We start from the raw sequence: 18622 nt of genomic DNA on the forward strand, positions 1-18622 counted from the left end.
ATTTATTGCCCATCCCTAATTGCCCAGAGGATAGCTACGACTTACAGATGGCAAATTTCCTTACCTAAATGATATTTGTGAACCAGATGCACTGTCCCTGATAATCAACAATGGTCATCATTAAACTCTTACTTCCAGATTATTATTGAATTCAAATTCCACCATCTGCATTGGTGGGATCTGAACCCAGGACCCCAGAACATTACCTGGCTCTCTGGATTTATAACCTAGCAAAAATACCATTTGGCCATTGTCTACCAGGGTGATTTGAGGGACAAGACCCTCAAATGGTCCTCAATTGGTGCATTAGAGCCTCAAATTTGTAGTGGGATGGGAAGATTGACCATGAGCCTTCCTCCTCATAACTTCATTCTGGTTGAGGTGAGAAGCTGGCTGCATTTGGAGATATTATTGTCTCACCTGATTAAGTGCCCTTTGCACTCCCAAGCTTGTCATGTCAGTGAGCATAAGATTCTGTATCTTGGAAACTCTGCAAGTTTTCAGATAGTTGAAAGTTCCATAATTAAACTGCTTGGTTTTAGACAAAATCTGCATTTCCCTGGAGATAAATAGGTAGCACAACAACTGAGTGAACACACAACACTCTGACTTTAATCGCATCTGTCTGGGTATTATCTGAATTCTCTGGATTTGAGAATTAATGTTTAAATGTCATCATTGACTAGTACCTTGAAATTACAGGGCTTTTTAAGTAACTGTATTTGGTGACCTAAGTAAACAACTATTGGTATTTTTTTTAACATGTCTGCAACTATTCTTAGACAAAACCTATAACCTACAATGCGGGCCACACAAACTTAAAGAGAAAATGAATCATTTTATGCTGCATGAAAATTCTCAGAAACATTTCGTAATACCAGGCACACAATTACTTCTGTAGTGCAATAACTGTTTCCCACAGCAAAATTTCATAAGCAATAATAGATGAACGCTGTCTCCCCTATCTTTTGGTAGAATCGGCCAGGATATTGAGTAAATTTCCTGTTGTTCTGTAAATAGTGCCACAGCTGTGCAAACCACTAAACTGCTGGGAGCAGTTGTTTCAACTGGATGAGGTGCTCTTTTCAGTAAGCAAATGGCCAGGCTTTGTATTTTTTGGAAGAAATCTGATGGTCCTTCACATTTCCAACACCACGCCATTTTCCTTTAGGATGCTTCTAGTTGGGAATGCCTTATGTCCAAAATACACCTCAACTAAGGCGTTGCCATTTTATATAAGAGGATGAAAATCGTATTTCCTCCCATCCACTATTTATATTTGGTGGTAAGGGGTTTTGGGAGGCCATTAGAAGTTTGGCACGCTTGGGAGTCTGTGAAGAAAATGTAAAATCTGCAGAGTTGCGAATATTCCGAAAGGCAAGTGTAAGTGGTTTCATGGCTACAAATTTCTCTATGAGATACTCTATTGCACTGATAATGTGTTTTGATGCAATGATTTATGACAGGGATCTGCCCTTTGAAAGATAAAACGGCCCATATATTGGGCAGCCTTGCATATATGTTTACATGCATGATAATAACTTTTTAAATAGATATAGCAATGGATAAATACAAAGAAAAATGTTCAAAATGTCCTGTCAGCCAGTGCTGTCATAATTTCTGCTGTGACTTAAATGGTTTTGGCTGATAAAGGAAAGTTGATTTGCTGCTTGAAAAGAGTTCAATGCATTTTTCAAAAATCTAACCAGCCTTATAATGATTGACAGGGGTTCTAGTTTGAAATTTAAATTGGCACCTTCTGTTCTTTCTGTCCCAGGAAGTAATTTTTTGTTTGGATAGCTGTGACCATGATAATGCTTTGAAGGTCTAATGGATTTCATCCATTTATCTGAGAATAACTGACAGTTTCAAGAAGTTGGATTAACAGCTTGCCCCTTTGTACTGATTGTTGGTTTGTTAATACAAACTAATAAAATTACAAGTACTCCAAGAATTTGTTTTCCATGGCAGAATATATTCCTCAATATCAATAATATGGAGACTTTTATGGAGCATTTGGTCAATGGATATGGAGGTGGTGAAATATTTACTTTATTCCTAGGAATATGAACTAGTTTGTTTTAATATTGTATTGAATTTTAGGACTGTTCAAGGTGCACATTGAGTGAATGGCTATGGAGGACACATACAGAGACATGGAGGAAGGAAAAATGTTGGCATGGTGTGATGTGGGTGAACTGGAGGTCATGAGATAGCCAGGGGCGGCTGGCAGGCTGAGGCAAGTAAGAGAGAGCTTTAGGCGTGTATAGACACTGCTGGTTACTGGTGTACTGTTTAATAAACCCACTTCCACATCCACACTCACAAACCACACCACAAACCTGATGCTGACACGAAAAGGCAATAATAACTTGTGAAATCAGATATAAGTCAAGAGTGTGAGGTGCAAAAGTGCAGAGATTGAGTTTTCCTGAGGCCAGAAAGAAGTTTATCCCTGGGCCTTGGCTTATCATCTAATCCAAAGGATGGCAGCTTCAACAGTGCATCTCACAAAGTTTCACATGAGAATCAGCTGAGTTTACGCACAAACTCATTTTTTCCAGCACCATCTCCATATTACTTGATATCTTTAGATTCTCCAAATATATTTATCTCATTCTTGAGTATAGTCAATGACCAAGCCTCCACAATCTGCAAGGACAGAGAATTCCATAGAATCATCACCCTCTGAGGGAAGAAATTCCACCTCATTTTAGTCCCAAATGGCTTAACTCCTCAGCTGAAACTGTGTTCACTGATTCTAGATCCCAGCCAAGAGAAACATCCTCCCTCCATCCATCCTGTTGGGGTCTAGCGGAATTTTGTATCCTTCAATGTGATCATCTCTCATTATTCTAAACTCTGGAGAATACAGGCACAATTTCTTTCATCTCCCTGATGTTCGATTATGCGTAAATTTCATATTCTGGGATTGATTCACTGAGATGGGCAGACGATGAGGCACAGCATAAAAAGCGGGACTTTAATATGTCGCTTGGATGAATAAGCCACCTTTTTATATTTATTCTATAAACAGATATCTAAGATCTAAGCCATGCTTATTACAACAATAGTAAATAGAAATGAAAGAAATGATTGAATTTTAATGTTCATCAGCTGATTATTATATCTGAGATTTTTCTTGGACTAAAATGTTTTTTTTTATAAAGGAAGAAACATTATCCCAAAATGGTTGTATCGGTCATCTGATGACAGATTGGGCAGATTTTCTGAGAATCATGTCAAATAATTAAAGTCAGCTAAAGTGGAACTACTATTTTCATCTGAAGGCAACTGAGTCAGCATAAAGAATTTCACATCTCCTGCTTAATTCATACATGTTTGATAATGTCATGTAATAATGGGAGATGAAAGCTTGGGCCACCAGTTAGCCAACTTGGAAAGACGATGGATCCAGATATTGGAAAACATACTGAACTATATTTCAATAGCTAAGGTTGTTGACTTGCTCGCCGAGCTGGCTTGTTTATGTTCAGATGTTTCATCACTATGTGAGGTGACATCATCAGTGACATCATCAGGACTCCGATGGAGTGATGTTGTTCTACTCTGCTTGGAATTTATACTGTCAGGTCCATTATGGTGAAAGGTGCAACTTCTGATCTGTATGGGTTTGCATACGGGGTCCAATTCTATATGTTTGTTGAATGCATTACAGGTGGAGAACCATGTCTTTCGGAATTCCTGTGCGTGTCTATGTTTGGCTTGGGCTACTACGGTTACCTTGTCCCAGTTAAACTGATGGCCTTCATTGTCCGAGTGTATTGATATTAAGGAAAGTTCATCAGGTTGTTTAGCTGCTATCTGATATTCATGTACTCTGATGGCTAGTTTCCTTCCTGTCAGTCCGATGTAATGTTTGTGTCAGTCGTTGCACAGTAGTTTGTAAACTACGTTGGTTCTGCATGTTGGGGGAATGGGGTCTATAATCCTTGTGAGTGTTTGTCAAAGAGTAGCTGTGGGCTTGTGGGCCACCATAATTCCTAGCAGTCTTAGCAGTCTTGTTGTCAGTTCTGATATGATATTGATAGAGAGCAGTGTGACCAGTGTGTTAGGGTGTACTGTGTTCTCTTGTTTTTGTCTGTTTTGTAGGCACCTATGTCAATGGGCCAGGACACACTGCAACACTCTGGAACTACGCAGGAAAGAGGAACAGCACCTATACTAAATCTTCGCCATGAACAGATATCCCTGCAACTTCATCCACAGGGGCCTACTAAGTAGACGAGAAGGCAGCTCGGTGAGTAAGTCAACAACCTCATCCACAACCCGAGCTACAGATCTGTGTTAAAACTTTAAATTTCAATAGCTGCTTTGGAGAGGTAGAGCAGAGAGAAGGAAAAGCAAAATCTACCTGTTTCTTTTGTGATCTTGCCAAGCGCGCCTGGTGAAATAGTAACTTGGAAAAGCAGCCCATTCACCAAGAATTCAAAGTTCTTTACAGATTCTGCTATTGTCGAAGATACAAGTCAACAATTAACCAACTGTGGCCTGAGTTTAAAAATCTGACGCCTCAAAATTCCAAAGACTGAACTATGTGGCTTTACTCTTCTCTGCCTGTACCACACTCTTTTAAAAATAAAATCTATTAATTGCTTATGTGTGCATCTGATCTTGCATTTTTTTCTTGATGTTAGTTAATATTAGAATTCCTACTTATTTCACTCAACTCTTGATATTTCGACTCCTTCACTTTCTCGCAACTCTTTCAACTGAAGTGTGATAGCTGCATGCTAACAAAAAGTTTAAAACAATTGTTGCAACAGACCAAGAGGATGTTTAAAAGAGAGAAGCCAATTACTCTCCTTGCCTGCTCATAACATATTTGTAAGTAACTTGGTCAGAAAGCTTGTCAGAATATAAGATATGCCCAGATGACTTTAGGGTAAATGCAAAATGTGGTGTTATCACTGAGTCATGCAGATCAGAATTCCTTACCATTCTAAACCTGTCAGAACTGCAAAGATTAAAATTAACCTCATGCATCAACTCTGCTAGAAGTGAGGACATTGGCTGAAGATGGAATCAGGGATGGAATCACCTCGCATATGTTCCATGATCATAAAGGCAATCAACACTCCCGAGGCCAGATGAGAAATGTTTTACATTCCACCACTGCTTTCTCCGCTGCTCACACACTTCAGAAAGCTGAGCTTCTATCTAAATCTTTGCAGGAGAAACTGCTCTGTGGGAGAGATATTGGAGAACTGCCAGGAACTGGCTCACAGACTGGAATGAATGTGCACCTTCAGGAGAATTAGAATATTAACAATATCTGATTCACAGAGCCCAAACAACCAGGTAGATTGGCATTGTAGTCAATACTTACCTGTCAGTGCTAAATGGAATTTTTAAAAAAAATCAGTTTGTTGTTGCATAGTGCAGAGAGTGACCAAGTAAACAAGCAAACTTTAATGATAATAAAATGTGAGGCTGGATGAACACAGCAGGCCAAGCAGCATCTCAGGAGCACAAAAGCTGACGTTTCGGGCCTAGACCCTTCATCAGAGAGGGGGATGGGGAGAGGGAACTGGAATAAATAGAGAGAGAGGGGGAGGCGGACCGAAGATGGAGAGTAAAGAAGATAGGTGGAGAGAGTATAGGTGGGGAGGTAGGGAGGGGATAGGTCAGTCCAGGGAAGACGGACAGGTCAAGGAGGTGGGATGAGGTTAGTAGGTAGCTGGGGGTGCGGCTTGGGGTGGGAGGAAGGGATGGGTGAGAGGAAGAACCGTTTAGGGAGGCAGAGACAGGTTGGACTGGTTTTGGGATGCAGTGGGTGGGGGGGAAGAGCTGGGCTGGTTGTGTGGTGCAGTGGGGGGAGGGGACGAACTGGGCTGGTTTAGGGATGCAGTAGGGGAAGGGGAGATTTTGAAACTGGTGAAGTCCACATTGATACCATTGGGCTGCAGGGTTCCCAGGCGGAATATGAGTTGCATCCCTAAACCAGCCCAGTTCGTTCCCTCCCCCCACTGCACCACACAACCAGCCCAGCTCTTCCCCCCCACCCACTGCATCCCAAAACCAGTCCAACCTGTCTCTGCCTCCCTAACCGGTTCTTCCTCTCACCCATCCCTTCCTCCCCCCCCCAAGCCGCACCCCCAGCTACCTACTAACCTCATCCCACCTCCTTGACCTGTCCGTCTTCCCTGGACTGACCTATCCCCTCCCTACCTCCCCACCTATACTCTCTCCACCTATCTTCTTTACTCTCCATCTTCGGTCCGCCTCCCCCTCTCTCCCTATTTATTCCAGTTCCCTCTCCCCATCCCCCTCTCTGGTGAAGGGTCTAGGCCCGAAACGTCAGCTTTTGTGCTCCTGAGATGCTGCTTGGCCTGTTGTGTTCATCCAGCCTCACATTTTATTATCTTGGAATTCTCCAGCATCTGCAGTTCCCATTGTCTCTGATACTAAGCAAACTTTAATGTTCAATCCACCTTGCATTGTGAGACCGTTTTTCTTCTATTATTTATTGCTAGGAACTAACGCTAATTCATCCCTAACTGCATTAGATAAGTTGGTGGTGAGCCACCTTCATAAACTGCTAAATTACTTACAGTGTTTCTGCACAGGCTTGATACAATGAAGTGGCTTGCTGGGCCATTTCAGAGAGTTACAGTGAGTCAACCACATTGTTGTGGATGTGGAGTCAGATGTTGCCAGACTGGGTAAGAAGAATATTAGCGAACCAGGTGGGTTTCTATTACAATCCAGCAATTTCATGATCTTTATTCCAGACTGATTAATGTAATTTGAATTTCTCTGGTCCTCATGTTAGGATTAGGACACATTAGGTCAGACCTAAGGATCACTGGTCCATCTCATCACAACTATGCTACATTTCCTTTGTAAGTAAGTGGCCCATATGTCGCAATCAAGTTCTTCTGCCAGGTCAAGTTAACACTTAATTATTGGTAACACTCGATGGGTTCACCATACACCACAGGAAACATGAAGGCATTTTGACACAAATTGATACTGAAAATGTGAATTTAAACTCTCTTGAAATTAGAGAGGCTTGGAAATTGTAAAACTGTCATAGCCCCTTAAAGCCATAGGATTAGAAGCAAACTAATACAAACAGACATACAGAAATGAATAGGACAATTATTTGTCAACAGACATTTGAATTTTCACCAGAATTGGCCCTGGATCTCAATGTAATAATAATGCGGAAACAGTTCAGCACTCATTGTACAGAGTAAGACTGAAGCAATATTTAAGGCCTACATTTATTCAGTTAGATGTGAAATCTAGAAGGTGCTTGCCAGATTATTGGGTCTTCTACACGGCAGTTCACATTTGTACTCTGAGTATTGAAATCTCTGTAATGATATGGACTTCCTACTAAAAGTATCCAAGAGTGTATTCAAGAATAAATGAGTTATAAGGAGTATAATTGACCCTTTTCTCTGAACAGCTTCTCTGATCTTGAAAAAAGGTCACTATCTCAGAAGAACATCAAAATTATGGATTTTTTAACGGTTTATTTCATTTACCTTGCACCCTTAATCCTACATGTACTTATATCCAAATTAAGTTTCCTGCTTTGCACTCTGCGAGTCTGAGTGATGATTTGTCAGTTTGATTAGTTGAAGAGCATCACAACTTATGGAATTTCTGAAGGAACGTCCGGACCTGAAATGTCAGCTTTCCTGCTCCTCTGATGCTGCTTGGCCTGCTGTGTTCATCCAGCTGTACACCTTGTTATCTCAGATTCTCCAGCATCAACAGTTCCCGCAATCTCTGACACCTTACGGTTCGCCTGGATCCACTCTGGATCACATGCCTGCTGTCAGGAAGACTCCAATTTAAAGCTGATCGTAGGTTTTGTGGGGTGCATGTTTGTAAGGTGAATAAAAAACCCTATTCCTTTGCAACTGACTGCAGAGAGTCATACAGCATCGAAACAGACCCTTCAGTCCAACCAATCCATGCTGACCATGGTGCCAAATTAAACTAGCCCACTTGGTCCATCCAAACATTTCTTATTCATGTACTTATCTAAGTGTCTCTCAAACGTTGTAACTGTACCTGTACACTCCAGTGAAAAAGTCCCAGCCAATCCAGCCTCTCCCAATAATTCAACCCTTCCGTACCCTTATGATCTTGGCCAATGCTAACGGAGCCTAGAAAAAAAATTTCAAGACGGTTCATTTTTGGCATAGTGAAACGTTGCATTCCCATTCCCATAACTCGTAATTTCAAGTTGTCTATTGTTGCTATCTGTAGGATTCTGATTAAAGGTTATTAATGCATGTAAGGAATCTATTCAAGGTTTTTTTGTTCTCTGGACTGAATATTGATCTGATGCCTAACAATATTGATTAGCACTAAAACAATGCTTATTTGATTACTGCGTACATAGAATCTACTGGGTCAGTGTTTAGGGAGAACATATCCCAGAGAAATATTGAAAATCAGTAAAATTCAAAACTTTTACATTGGGAGACCGACACTCCCTCTTTTACTGGGAGTTTCCGGGAGAACTGGATTGATTTAACATGTTCACGAGGAATTCAGCGGCCACACCGACTATGTAAGTGAGCAAAGTTTTTCGATGAGTCATGTGTGCTGGGTAATTTGCGTCTTTTTTTTGCTATGAGGAGGAAAGCACAGCATAAAAATCAACAATCCCCGGGGGCGTGAGCTCAAATTACCCTCGTTCAAGCAGTACCTTGCACAGCTGTCAATAAAGAGTGAAACTTGTAAGAAAACCAAAATTGAGCGCAAATACCTACTGCTAGTCACATTTTGCACCAAATCTATATTATCTCATCCTTGATTCCAAACACCCTGCCTGCCATAATCATCAATGTTTCAAAAATACTTTTAAATGAGATATAATTATCTTAAGTAAGAATTCCAAAAATTATTATTCCGTAATGTAAAACTCCAACCGAGCCCAATCCGCATTGCTGCAGGAGGGTTCTTAAAGCGTTTAATGACTGGACTTTTATTTTCGGTTGCACAAGGAAAATATTTACAATCGATTCAGGGAGCATTGGACATGAGTTAAACAAGGAGTGGTGGGATTGGGAACTCAGTGGTTGTGGAGGGGAAAACCGCCCCGGGGCGGGCGGTGTTTGAAACCAGCGGGACGATACAGCTTTAAACCAGGTTGGGTTTCGGTGTGATTCAGAGCTAGGTAAGGTATTGGCGGATAGTGACTCAGTGAGGGCAGGGCTGGAGTTTGACAGGAGAAGCCGGGTAAACGAGGAAAGAAAGGAAATCATATCTCTTTTTTTTAAAAAATAATACCATTTAATTCTGAAGTGGTTTTTTTGCTGCATGGTTTGGGAGAGATGGCGTTTTGGAGCGGGCAGGTGTGGTTACCTGTGCGAAGTCAGTGAGGAGGAGGAGGAGGAGGAGGAAGAAAGCGAGAACTTCGGGTATCTTCCGGCCGGGCGGGGGGGAGCGGAAGACAGCCTCGATCCCCCTGTGTGCCCTGTCACTGGCCAGGACAGGCTGATCCAGTCTAGTTCAAAGCTGCCCGGGTGTGTGTCTGTCTGTCTGAGTGCAGCTCACTCATTCCTGTACTGCCTGGTTTCACTCCCCCGCGCCTCACTGACAAAACCTTTTAGTTAACATCTACCCGGCTGCAACTGGGGACAGAAATTCCAGCCACCTTCCCAGAAGGTGTTTTCGTTTCGTCCCAATGGAATAATTCTGGAACTCACGTCCGATTTAGGTGAAGGGTGTTTCTTTTTTTAAAAAAAATACATTTTATTGTTTTAAAAGTGTTTAATGGCTGTGGAAAGGGATGAGCATCAGCAGCAGCAAGCCCCCGGGGGTAAACTGCCAGCCCCCCGGTACCGGGATGTGGATGGGACGGTGTTGCCTCTCCTGGGGGGTCTGGCTAGATACCAGAGGAAGATCCTGCTGCTGACCTGGATCCCCGCGGTCCTGATCGGCCTGAGCCGCAGCTCCGACTGCTTCTTCACCGCCGAGCCCCAGATCGTGTGCTGGACTAACCGCAGCAGCCGCCCGCTCGCAGCCGCCGATCTCCACGTCGCTCACGCCCAGGTAGCGGCGAACCAGAGCGGCGGGGCCCCGCGGGCGGCGGCCCCGGGAGGCAGCGGGGGACGGGCGGCGGGCGCGAACAGCACGGATCCCCCCTCCTCAGCCTCCAGCAGCGGCAGCGGGAACGGCCTTCCCGGGGAATGCCAGTGCAAACCGTGGGAATACAGGATACACGCCGCCCTGACTCAGAACATAGTCACCAAGGTAACCGGGGGGGCGTAGGGATTGGGGTCAGGAGCATGAGGTTGTGGGTATGGAGCGGGTGGGAGGGTGTGGGGACAGTTGGTGGGGCAAGGGGGTGGGGAACAGTGTGTGGCCATGTGGGGGACAGAGTAGGGTGGAGGTGAGGGTCAGGCGGAGACGGGGACATGGGGCGAGGGGTGGGGAGTGGCGGGTAAGTGAGATAGGAGAGGGGGTGGAGGCTGAGGTGGATAGAGTGTATGTTGTGGCGGTGGGTGCTGAGGAGAAGCAGGGTTCGATGGGGTGGTGGTGAGGTGGTGGATGTGCAGTGGAACGGAGGGAAGACCACCTCACCAACCTATTGTGCACCTGGCAACCTGCTGATATGTTTTTGTTTTTTTTTGTTTTCATAAATATGTCTGGACATAACTCTGAGAGATGCAAATGGGATTTAAATTCCCAGACTTTCAGGGCCAGGAAGACAACTCAGAACTGGACATACTGTGCCAACTGAGGCTGTAGTAGTGCCTTTATAAATTCATAAGTTCAACTTAATCACCTTGTTCTTCTACCCTACATCCCTATTAATAAAGTCTAGGATGTAATATATTTTTATTAACTGTACTCCCAACTAGTCCTGCCAGTTTCAATGATTTACGTGCATCATTTTGCCCCTGCACCCCCTATAGAATTGTGCGCTTTGGTTTGTATTATCTCTTTTTGTATTGTTTGTACCAAAACGAGCGACTTCATATTTCTCCGCATTGAGCTGTATCTGCCACCCGTCTGCCCATTTTGCCGATCTGTACATGTCTGTTTGAAATTCTACGCTATCTTTCTTCCAAGTTTTTTATGATCCGTAAACATTGAAATTCTGCCCTATGCAGCGAGACATGGGTCATCAACAAGTATCAGAAAAGGCAGGTTTCCAATACTGACTGCCTGACAAACTCCATGACACACACACTTTCTTTTCTGTGGCTTAGCTGATTCCTTACCGACAAACCATGCAAGTAAAAACAGAAAGAATTGCAGATGCTATAAATCAGAAACAAAAATAGAAGGTGCTAGAAAAGCTCAGCAGGCCTGGCAGCATCCGTGGCAAGAAACCGGTTAACGTTTCAGAACATTTCCTACGAACAGTCATTTGATCCTAAATGTTAACTCTGATTTCTCTTCTCAGATGCTGCCAGACCTGCTGAACTTTTCCAGCAACCTCTATTTTTGTTTCAAGTTTTAAAAATTGCTTTGCTGTGCTTTTGAGATAAGTGGTGGTGTTACAATAATCTGATTTGTTAAAAATAATAATTTTTTATTCCTCCTCCCCCTCCCATGCATATCCTTCCTTTGGTGAAGGAACTGGTCACGTCATGATGCAGTGCTATAGACAGTGGAATGTATATCATTTTAACAAGTGTTTAAGTTCCTGCCTAGGAGGCTGGATGTTGAGTGAAAGGAAGAGTCAGTTTTCCTCCATTAATATTGGATACTTCTGCTTCTGGCTTCAAAACAATGCAGCAAACTGAAGCCAAACCTGGGAGTTCAGACTTCAGACAAGGGATCATATCTTGACAACCTAATTCTAAACTGGACTTCACGACTTTGAAAGGTCACTGTTAATTTTGTGTTTATTTCCACAAGTGCTGTTGCACACAGTGTTACTTATTCCCATCACCATATCACCTGTGGTATGTTTTTCACTGCCATCAGTGAATCACCCATGTTTCCAATCCAATACCTTGCACACAAAGCCCATTAGGGCAATGCGAGCCATTAAAGGACAGGGAGAGTGGGATTTAACTAAGTTTAAAATGGGTGGGAAGGAGGAAACTAAAACATTCTACCGCTTATGGCAGAGTTCACTGCTAACTACTAAACTTTTAATATGTTTCAGAGCACACTGCAGGCAGCTCGCTGGAATCCTTTCTCTCCATTAACCCATCCGTTTTGGCAGCTTTTGAGTAAATATTATTGGGATGATGTTTGTTTCTGATTGGCAGACTTTGTCTATTTCCTTACTCTGCCAATTTGCACATTTCAATTTCAACAGCCAATGGACCCAGCAAGCTCTTATTTAATTGACTAGAAGATCATTCCAATTTTAAGCTTTGTGCTGAGCTTACTTTAGTTTATTGGGGTTGGGCGGGGGAGTGTCACTGTCATGTCATGTATTGCAGCACAGTGGTAGCATCCTTACTCTGGGTCAGGTTGAAGCTCCAACTAGCCCAGAGGTGTCTCCTAACATGTCTTAGAAGATTGCTTCAAAAAGTATATTTGCCTATAATAATGTAGAATGGACCCCAGCGCTCAGGTCAAGGTTTTAATTAGTTTAATTGGGCCTCAAATTTAATATTCACACTGGGGTCCAGTGTTGCTTTTATTGATCCAATCAAAATAGGATTGTTCTGGGGAAATTTCCTCTCTGCCTGGGCAGGTACGAGAGCCCAGTTTAGCTGCATAGATAACAAAGTGTGTAGCTGGATGAACACAGCAGGCCAAGCAGCATCAGCACTTTGTTATCTTGGATTCTCCAGCATCTGCAGTTCCCATTATCTCCAGCTGCATAGATGCTGAGGTTTGTACACTTGCTCCAGTGCAGGGCCTATTACAGCCAAACCTGGTCTTGACCTCATCTGCTTTCATGTTGGTAGTTATAAAAGCCTAGCCTAACTAATTCAGTGTTATTGGGGATCGAACATAGGATTGTCCCTGTGTCCATTACCTAGTCAGTGAGGAAACTGCAGCAGGTTTGCATTGAGGACTGATACTCATCATCCCTCTGTTTTGAGAGGAGTGCAGAGTCAGCAATAAAACTACCTACTGTAGTAACCATTGGAGCCTTGGCATTAACAGCATCACAACTTGAATGGCCCATCTGGCTCATAGTAATGCACACTGTAGCTATCCTGTCCAATGAACACAATTTCTCACTAGATTTGCATGACCCCTGTTTTTTTTAGGAGGGAAAAGAAACCAAGAAGAGTAAGTAACTTGGTGCTTTTCATTTTATTGTCTGGGTTATCCTGCATTCTGTAAAGATAACATCAGATCACAATACTCACATTGGCAGAGTGAGAAATTGTCAGGATTAGTGTTTCTGTCAGTATCAGAACTGTTTCAACATAGCAATGTCTTGTTTGATAATCCCTGATCCAGGCAGTTTTGAAAATAATTACTCTTGCATATGCCTGAAATTGATGAGGCAGTATATTTCGTGCTTGTTCTTAGTGCATAGAGCACATTGAGTTAGCCATGTCTTCTGTGACGAGTCATGTGTCGGAATGGGATAGTGAGATGAATTCCATTCCCTAAAGGATATTGGTGATCGATTGGATCTGATCATTTTGTTTATGGCTGCCTTTAAATTTGTCATGTGCATCCATATTCCATATTTTAGTTTTTAATTTGATTCCCATTCTACTTGAGGTTCTGTCCAAATGTTGGAGCTCAAGATTTGACATTTGTTTAAAATATTTCATCTGGAAGAATTTTCTTGCCTCTAAACAATCAGTTCATGCTTTTGAATCCTCTGGGATAATCCATTAGATCACTTGCTTTAAATCATAGCGAGAAGGTCTGAAGTGTTTTGCCATGGAAAGAAAAACGATTGGAGCAATGTGTAGAATTTCAGCGATTAACCAGGTTTTTCTGAAGAAGGGTCTAGGCCCGAAACGTCAGCCTTCCTGCTCCTCTGATGCTGCTTGGCCTGCTGTGTTCGTCCAGCTCTACGCCTTGTTATCTCAGATTCTCCAGTGTCTGTAGTTCCTACTATCTCTGTAGAATTCCAGCGTTGGATTACCTCATCTCAGTATCAGAGAGACACTACTACAGCTGTAACTGTAAGCTCATATTGTTGGGAAAGAAGGGCTGTTGTTTTGAATAGGCTTTTGCTTTATTCCCACGTGGATCTTTTCTCTTGGGTTAGTGACGTCAGGTTAATTTGTTGCAGCAGCAGTAACTATAGAGTTGTTCTGTTATACCTGGCATGTTTCAATTACAACTTCTGTTGTCGGGTGACTCCTTGGGGCTGTCCTGCTGAAACAACAGGAATGTAGATGATAACAAAGTGTGGAGCTGGATGAACGCAGCAGGCCAAGCAGCATCTCGGGAGCACAAAAGCTGACGTTTCGGGCCTAGACCCTTCATCAGAGAGCCCTCTGAAGGGTCTAGGCCCGAAACGTCAGCTTTTGTGCTCCTGAGATGCTGCTTGGCCTGCTGTGTTCATCCAGCTTCACACTTTGTTATCTTGGATTCTCCAGCATCTGCAGTTCTCATTTATATCAGGAATATAGATGATCTTGCTGTGTTGCTTCCCCACAAAAGGAGCAATAATTTTGTCTTGGATCCTTGAGTGTGGATGTTGTGAAAGCCACCGTATTGTTTGCCCTTCTAAATAATACTTATCGATACAGGGCACCTTTGTGAAAGATTTAGGACGCATCTGTTAATGGTTAATTTTAACCCTTCAAGGTTTGCTTCATCCAGTGAATGCAGGTAGAACAATGAGTTGTAATGCTTTGTAATTACCTGAGCACCTCCCCCTCCCTTCCCTTTGTGAGAATAATGTCAAAAAGGCTTTTTTGTTTTGGAGATTCTTTTTCCTGACATGTTCAGAATGAGTGAGCTGCAGCAGACTGGGCCCGCTGTTGGAGTTGCTCGTAGCGATGTTGTTGCCTTTTGATAGAATGCTGCAATCTAATATTTCCTTTTGAAATAAAATATAACATTAGAGACTAGTTGCTGCAGGTGACTAAAGGAATCTTAGAAAGAAATTCAGAGAAGCTGTCTATTGCTGACTGCTCCATTACAATGTTTTAAACTGCATTTTAAGCAATCTATTCCAGTTGAAGAGAGTCTTTTATACCTGAATAATTCCTAACTTTTTTTTTTAAAATGCACCACCTTGGGGGAACCTACTGGTATCTGTGTTAACTCCCTTTAAAATTTAACAATAGCTGCCATTTTATCCTTGACCATAAGAAAGGAGCAGAAGTAGGCCGTTCGGCCCATTGCATCTGCTCTATCAGTCAGATTGTGGCTGATCTGCTTATCCTCAACTCCACTTTCCTGCCCTATCCCTGCAACTCTTTATTCCCTAACTGAGTAAAAAGTATGTGTCTCTCTCAGCCTTGAATGTACTTAGCCTGTCAGCCTCTACAGCTCTCCATGGTAACGAATTCCATGGATTCACCACGGTTTGAGAGAAGAAAAATGCTCTGGATGTGAGTTTGCTCGCTGAGCTGCAAGGTTCGTTTTCAGACGTTTCGTCACCATTCTAGGTGACATCTGGTTAGGTTTCCTTGGGTTGGTGATGTCATTTCCTGTTCTTTTTCTCAGGGGATGGTAGATAACATCAGAAACCTAACCAGATAAATAGAAAGCGGGACATAACACCAGCGCTTCGTCGGAGGCTCACTCAGGGAAAGGTGTGCTGCACCTTGAAAGAGCAAAGGATTGGGACTAATTGGGAGTGTTCTTTTCAATGGATTCACATTGTGGTACTGTGGGTCAACTGGCTGATACAGTGGGCCAAATGGCCTCGTTTCGGCTCTACAACTCTGACTGTGCAAGATGCAGTCACTCAGAATCCAGGATCCACTGTTGGAACTGAAACCTCAGGCCTACTTTGTGGAGGGGAATTTTTTTTTAAAAAGACATGGAAACCGTAAAGTACTTCTCTCCACATTTATAAAAAAAAGAGTTTTTTTGTTCTGGGTAGAACCTTCCTGTCAAAAGCTCAGTGAAAAATGCCATGTTGTATTTCTTTTGAGGTAAATAAGTCGCGAGGGAGGTGCTGAGGTGCGGTTTTAGTTCCTGATGGATTCTTTTTACAGTTCACCGTTCGGAGAGAATAGAATGATTGATTTATGGGCTGTTTGTCAGACACATATTTTACATTCCAAATAAAATTTTCCAGTCATTAAAGCAATTGAGGACATGCATTTTTTTAATATAAAAACAAAGGCACTGTATTGCTGAGGCTGATAGAGGAAATAAAAGCAAAGCCCTGATGTATCTGTGCAGAGCGAGAGAGAGAGGAGTCAACGTATTGAATCTGATATGATTTTTCTTTGAAGCTGAAATGGCCCAAAAATTATGATGGGTTTTAAGAGGTTGAAAATGTTGGGGAGGTTTACCAGGAGCAAGTGGAATAAGTGTTAAAGGTGGCCCTGAACAAAAGGGCAGTGTTAATGTTTGGAGGAAGGGATATGTATCTTTATGGTGTTAGCACTAAATTGAAGTAGGGGAAAATTAATTGATGTAACTTCACTATGCTGTCAAGGCAAACTGTGACCTAGCATAACACTGTGCGGTAGTTTCCAGGCTCAATTCCCCGTCAGTTGTGTGTTGTTCCTAATAGCCTGCTGCAGTCGTCATTGATGGCCCTGGCTGCCTTGGGGGAAAAGTGCAGCCAGGGTTTCCACTCTGTATCTCCCACAAGACTGGTTTGCACTCAGGGATGTGAGGTGAAGTTGGGGTTAGGCTTGGCTGTGATGAATTTTTATGATGAAATTGCCTCCAAGATCAAGCTGTTGAAACACACATCATAAGATGATAAAAGTAAAGGCTGGAAAGCCCCTTATCTCCTGTCCCTACGATGGGGAGGAGATGCTCAATAGCCCTTTAAATAAGGAGCACTTTATTTGCTAATTTATCTGGGCCTCTTCCAGACCAATTGGGAACACAATTTAACATTCACTGTGGCTCATTTTTTACCGAGGACTGGAGAAACCCATCAGGGAGGTGAGAGCTGCTTGATTCGCAAATTGTGGCTTTCTCAGTGCTGCTAGGGAGGGTGTGGCCTCTCTGTCCCTCTAGCACCTACATTCCCCTCAATTCACTGCTGTCCATGTGCATGCCCAGCAGTCGCTCAAATGTCACTGACATTCGGAAAGAACTTTAATAGCCCACACCACCTCAGGCTCTTTATTATCAGAGTCACGGTCTCTTCACCATACCTAGATGTTTTTTACCTTTATACGTGAAGATTTCTATTCCAATATTTCTTGAATGTTTAATCCAGCAATGCTAATAGTCAGGACTTTCTACATCAAACTGAGAATGTACCTCAAAATCCTCCATAACTTAGTGTTTTAACCGTTTCACAGACAGAAAGGTGTCATGGATTGATTTACGTACTTGGCCCTTGAGATGCTGAATGTGTTCACCGGGGTGACATATATTGCATGATTTTCTGTACTTGTTAATTTAAATAAAAGGAGTGTGCAATTTGCACACAGCTCCCTGTACAAATGCTATTTGACGCCAGGAATGCCTGACTGTAGAAACAATCCTATGCAGAGTGGGCACTTGGATCAGATCCCACTAGCTATCTGAACTAGTGGAAACCATATCCAAGGTAAACAAGTGATTACAGGATCCCTAATCCCAACTAGCAGCCTGCAAGGTTTGGAGATGGATTACAATATTGGAATTAGAGCTTCTGTTTGTTTCGCACCTTGATCATGTTCTTTGAGGTATTAAATGGGCCACTTTTTTATTTGAGTGTGGTCACTCCTGTTTTCCCCGAGTGAATGTGTTACTCTAATCTGTGCAAATCAAAATCCCACCCACAGTAGGTTACTGTGGGGCACTAGTCAGGCAGGAGTCAGAGGGTGAATTACCCACAGGCACGTTCCTGCTGGTTCAGAGAAGAGGAATGTCTCAAAGACCTAGATTTAAGGTTTTGGGGCAGGATTATGCGGAGGTGGGGGGAACGTGAGAGAGGACTTTTTGATATAATGATCTGGAACTTCCTACACTTGAGGATGATAGAAACGATATGGTCAAGGATTTTGAGATGAAATTGGAGGAGCAATCGAGCAAAACAAACTCTTTCAGAAAATTTCAGGCTCTGTAATGATCATCTGAGCACGCTCAGTTTAACCTCGTCTCTAAAAGACATCAGAGTGCCTTTGACAGTGTGATGCTGTGTCAGCATCACATTGAAATATTGACCTTGATTGTATGTTGAAGTGCCCACCTGACTCAGATGAGTGCTATCTCTGAGCCAAAGCTGCCATTGGACACCGATTGCCCCCACAGAATGCTCCCATGGTTGTGACGTTGCAGAATTTCTTCCGAGATGTCAGTGTCTTTGAATAAAAAAGGGAGCAAAGGCAACTTGAAATGTTGTGACATGGAATGGAAGGCTGACCATCATGTGTGGAGCAGCCATTTATTTAGTCTCTTGATGTTCTGCCTAGTATGTGGTCCAGACGTGCAAGCCAGGGACGGAATGTTTGTGTCTGCGTTGACTCTCTGGATGATATTAGCGGAGGAGCTATTCTGATTTTTTTTTTGAACCTTCAAGCCCGTGTAAGCGATCTGTAATCAATCTGTAATTCAAGCAAATATCTGGTGATTGACCATGTACGTGAGGGAACAAGATGGCAAGAAA

General features: G+C 42.8%; 1 protein-coding gene across 5 annotated transcripts in view; it reads left to right on the top strand.

Moving 5' to 3' along the window:
• The first annotated feature begins 9149 nt into the window (after nucleotides 1–9149).
• Nucleotides 9150–18622, top strand: part of LOC125466610 (solute carrier family 22 member 23-like) — an 85366-nt gene continuing 75893 nt past the window's right edge. The window contains exon 1 of one of the 5 annotated variants that reach the window (XM_048561381.2): nucleotides 9150–9166. Coding sequence is in view for 2 of the 5 variants with exons in the window: in XM_048561341.2 (XP_048417298.2) it covers nucleotides 9766–10245 (480 nt within the window). In the remaining 3 variants the exon portion in view is untranslated. The other 4 variants (XM_048561341.2, XM_048561371.2, XM_048561390.2 and 1 more) reach the window with 4 other exon arrangements.

This window comes from Stegostoma tigrinum, chromosome 2 (assembly GCF_030684315.1).
Source record: "Stegostoma tigrinum isolate sSteTig4 chromosome 2, sSteTig4.hap1, whole genome shotgun sequence".
Taxonomy (NCBI): Eukaryota; Metazoa; Chordata; class Chondrichthyes; order Orectolobiformes; family Stegostomatidae; genus Stegostoma; species Stegostoma tigrinum.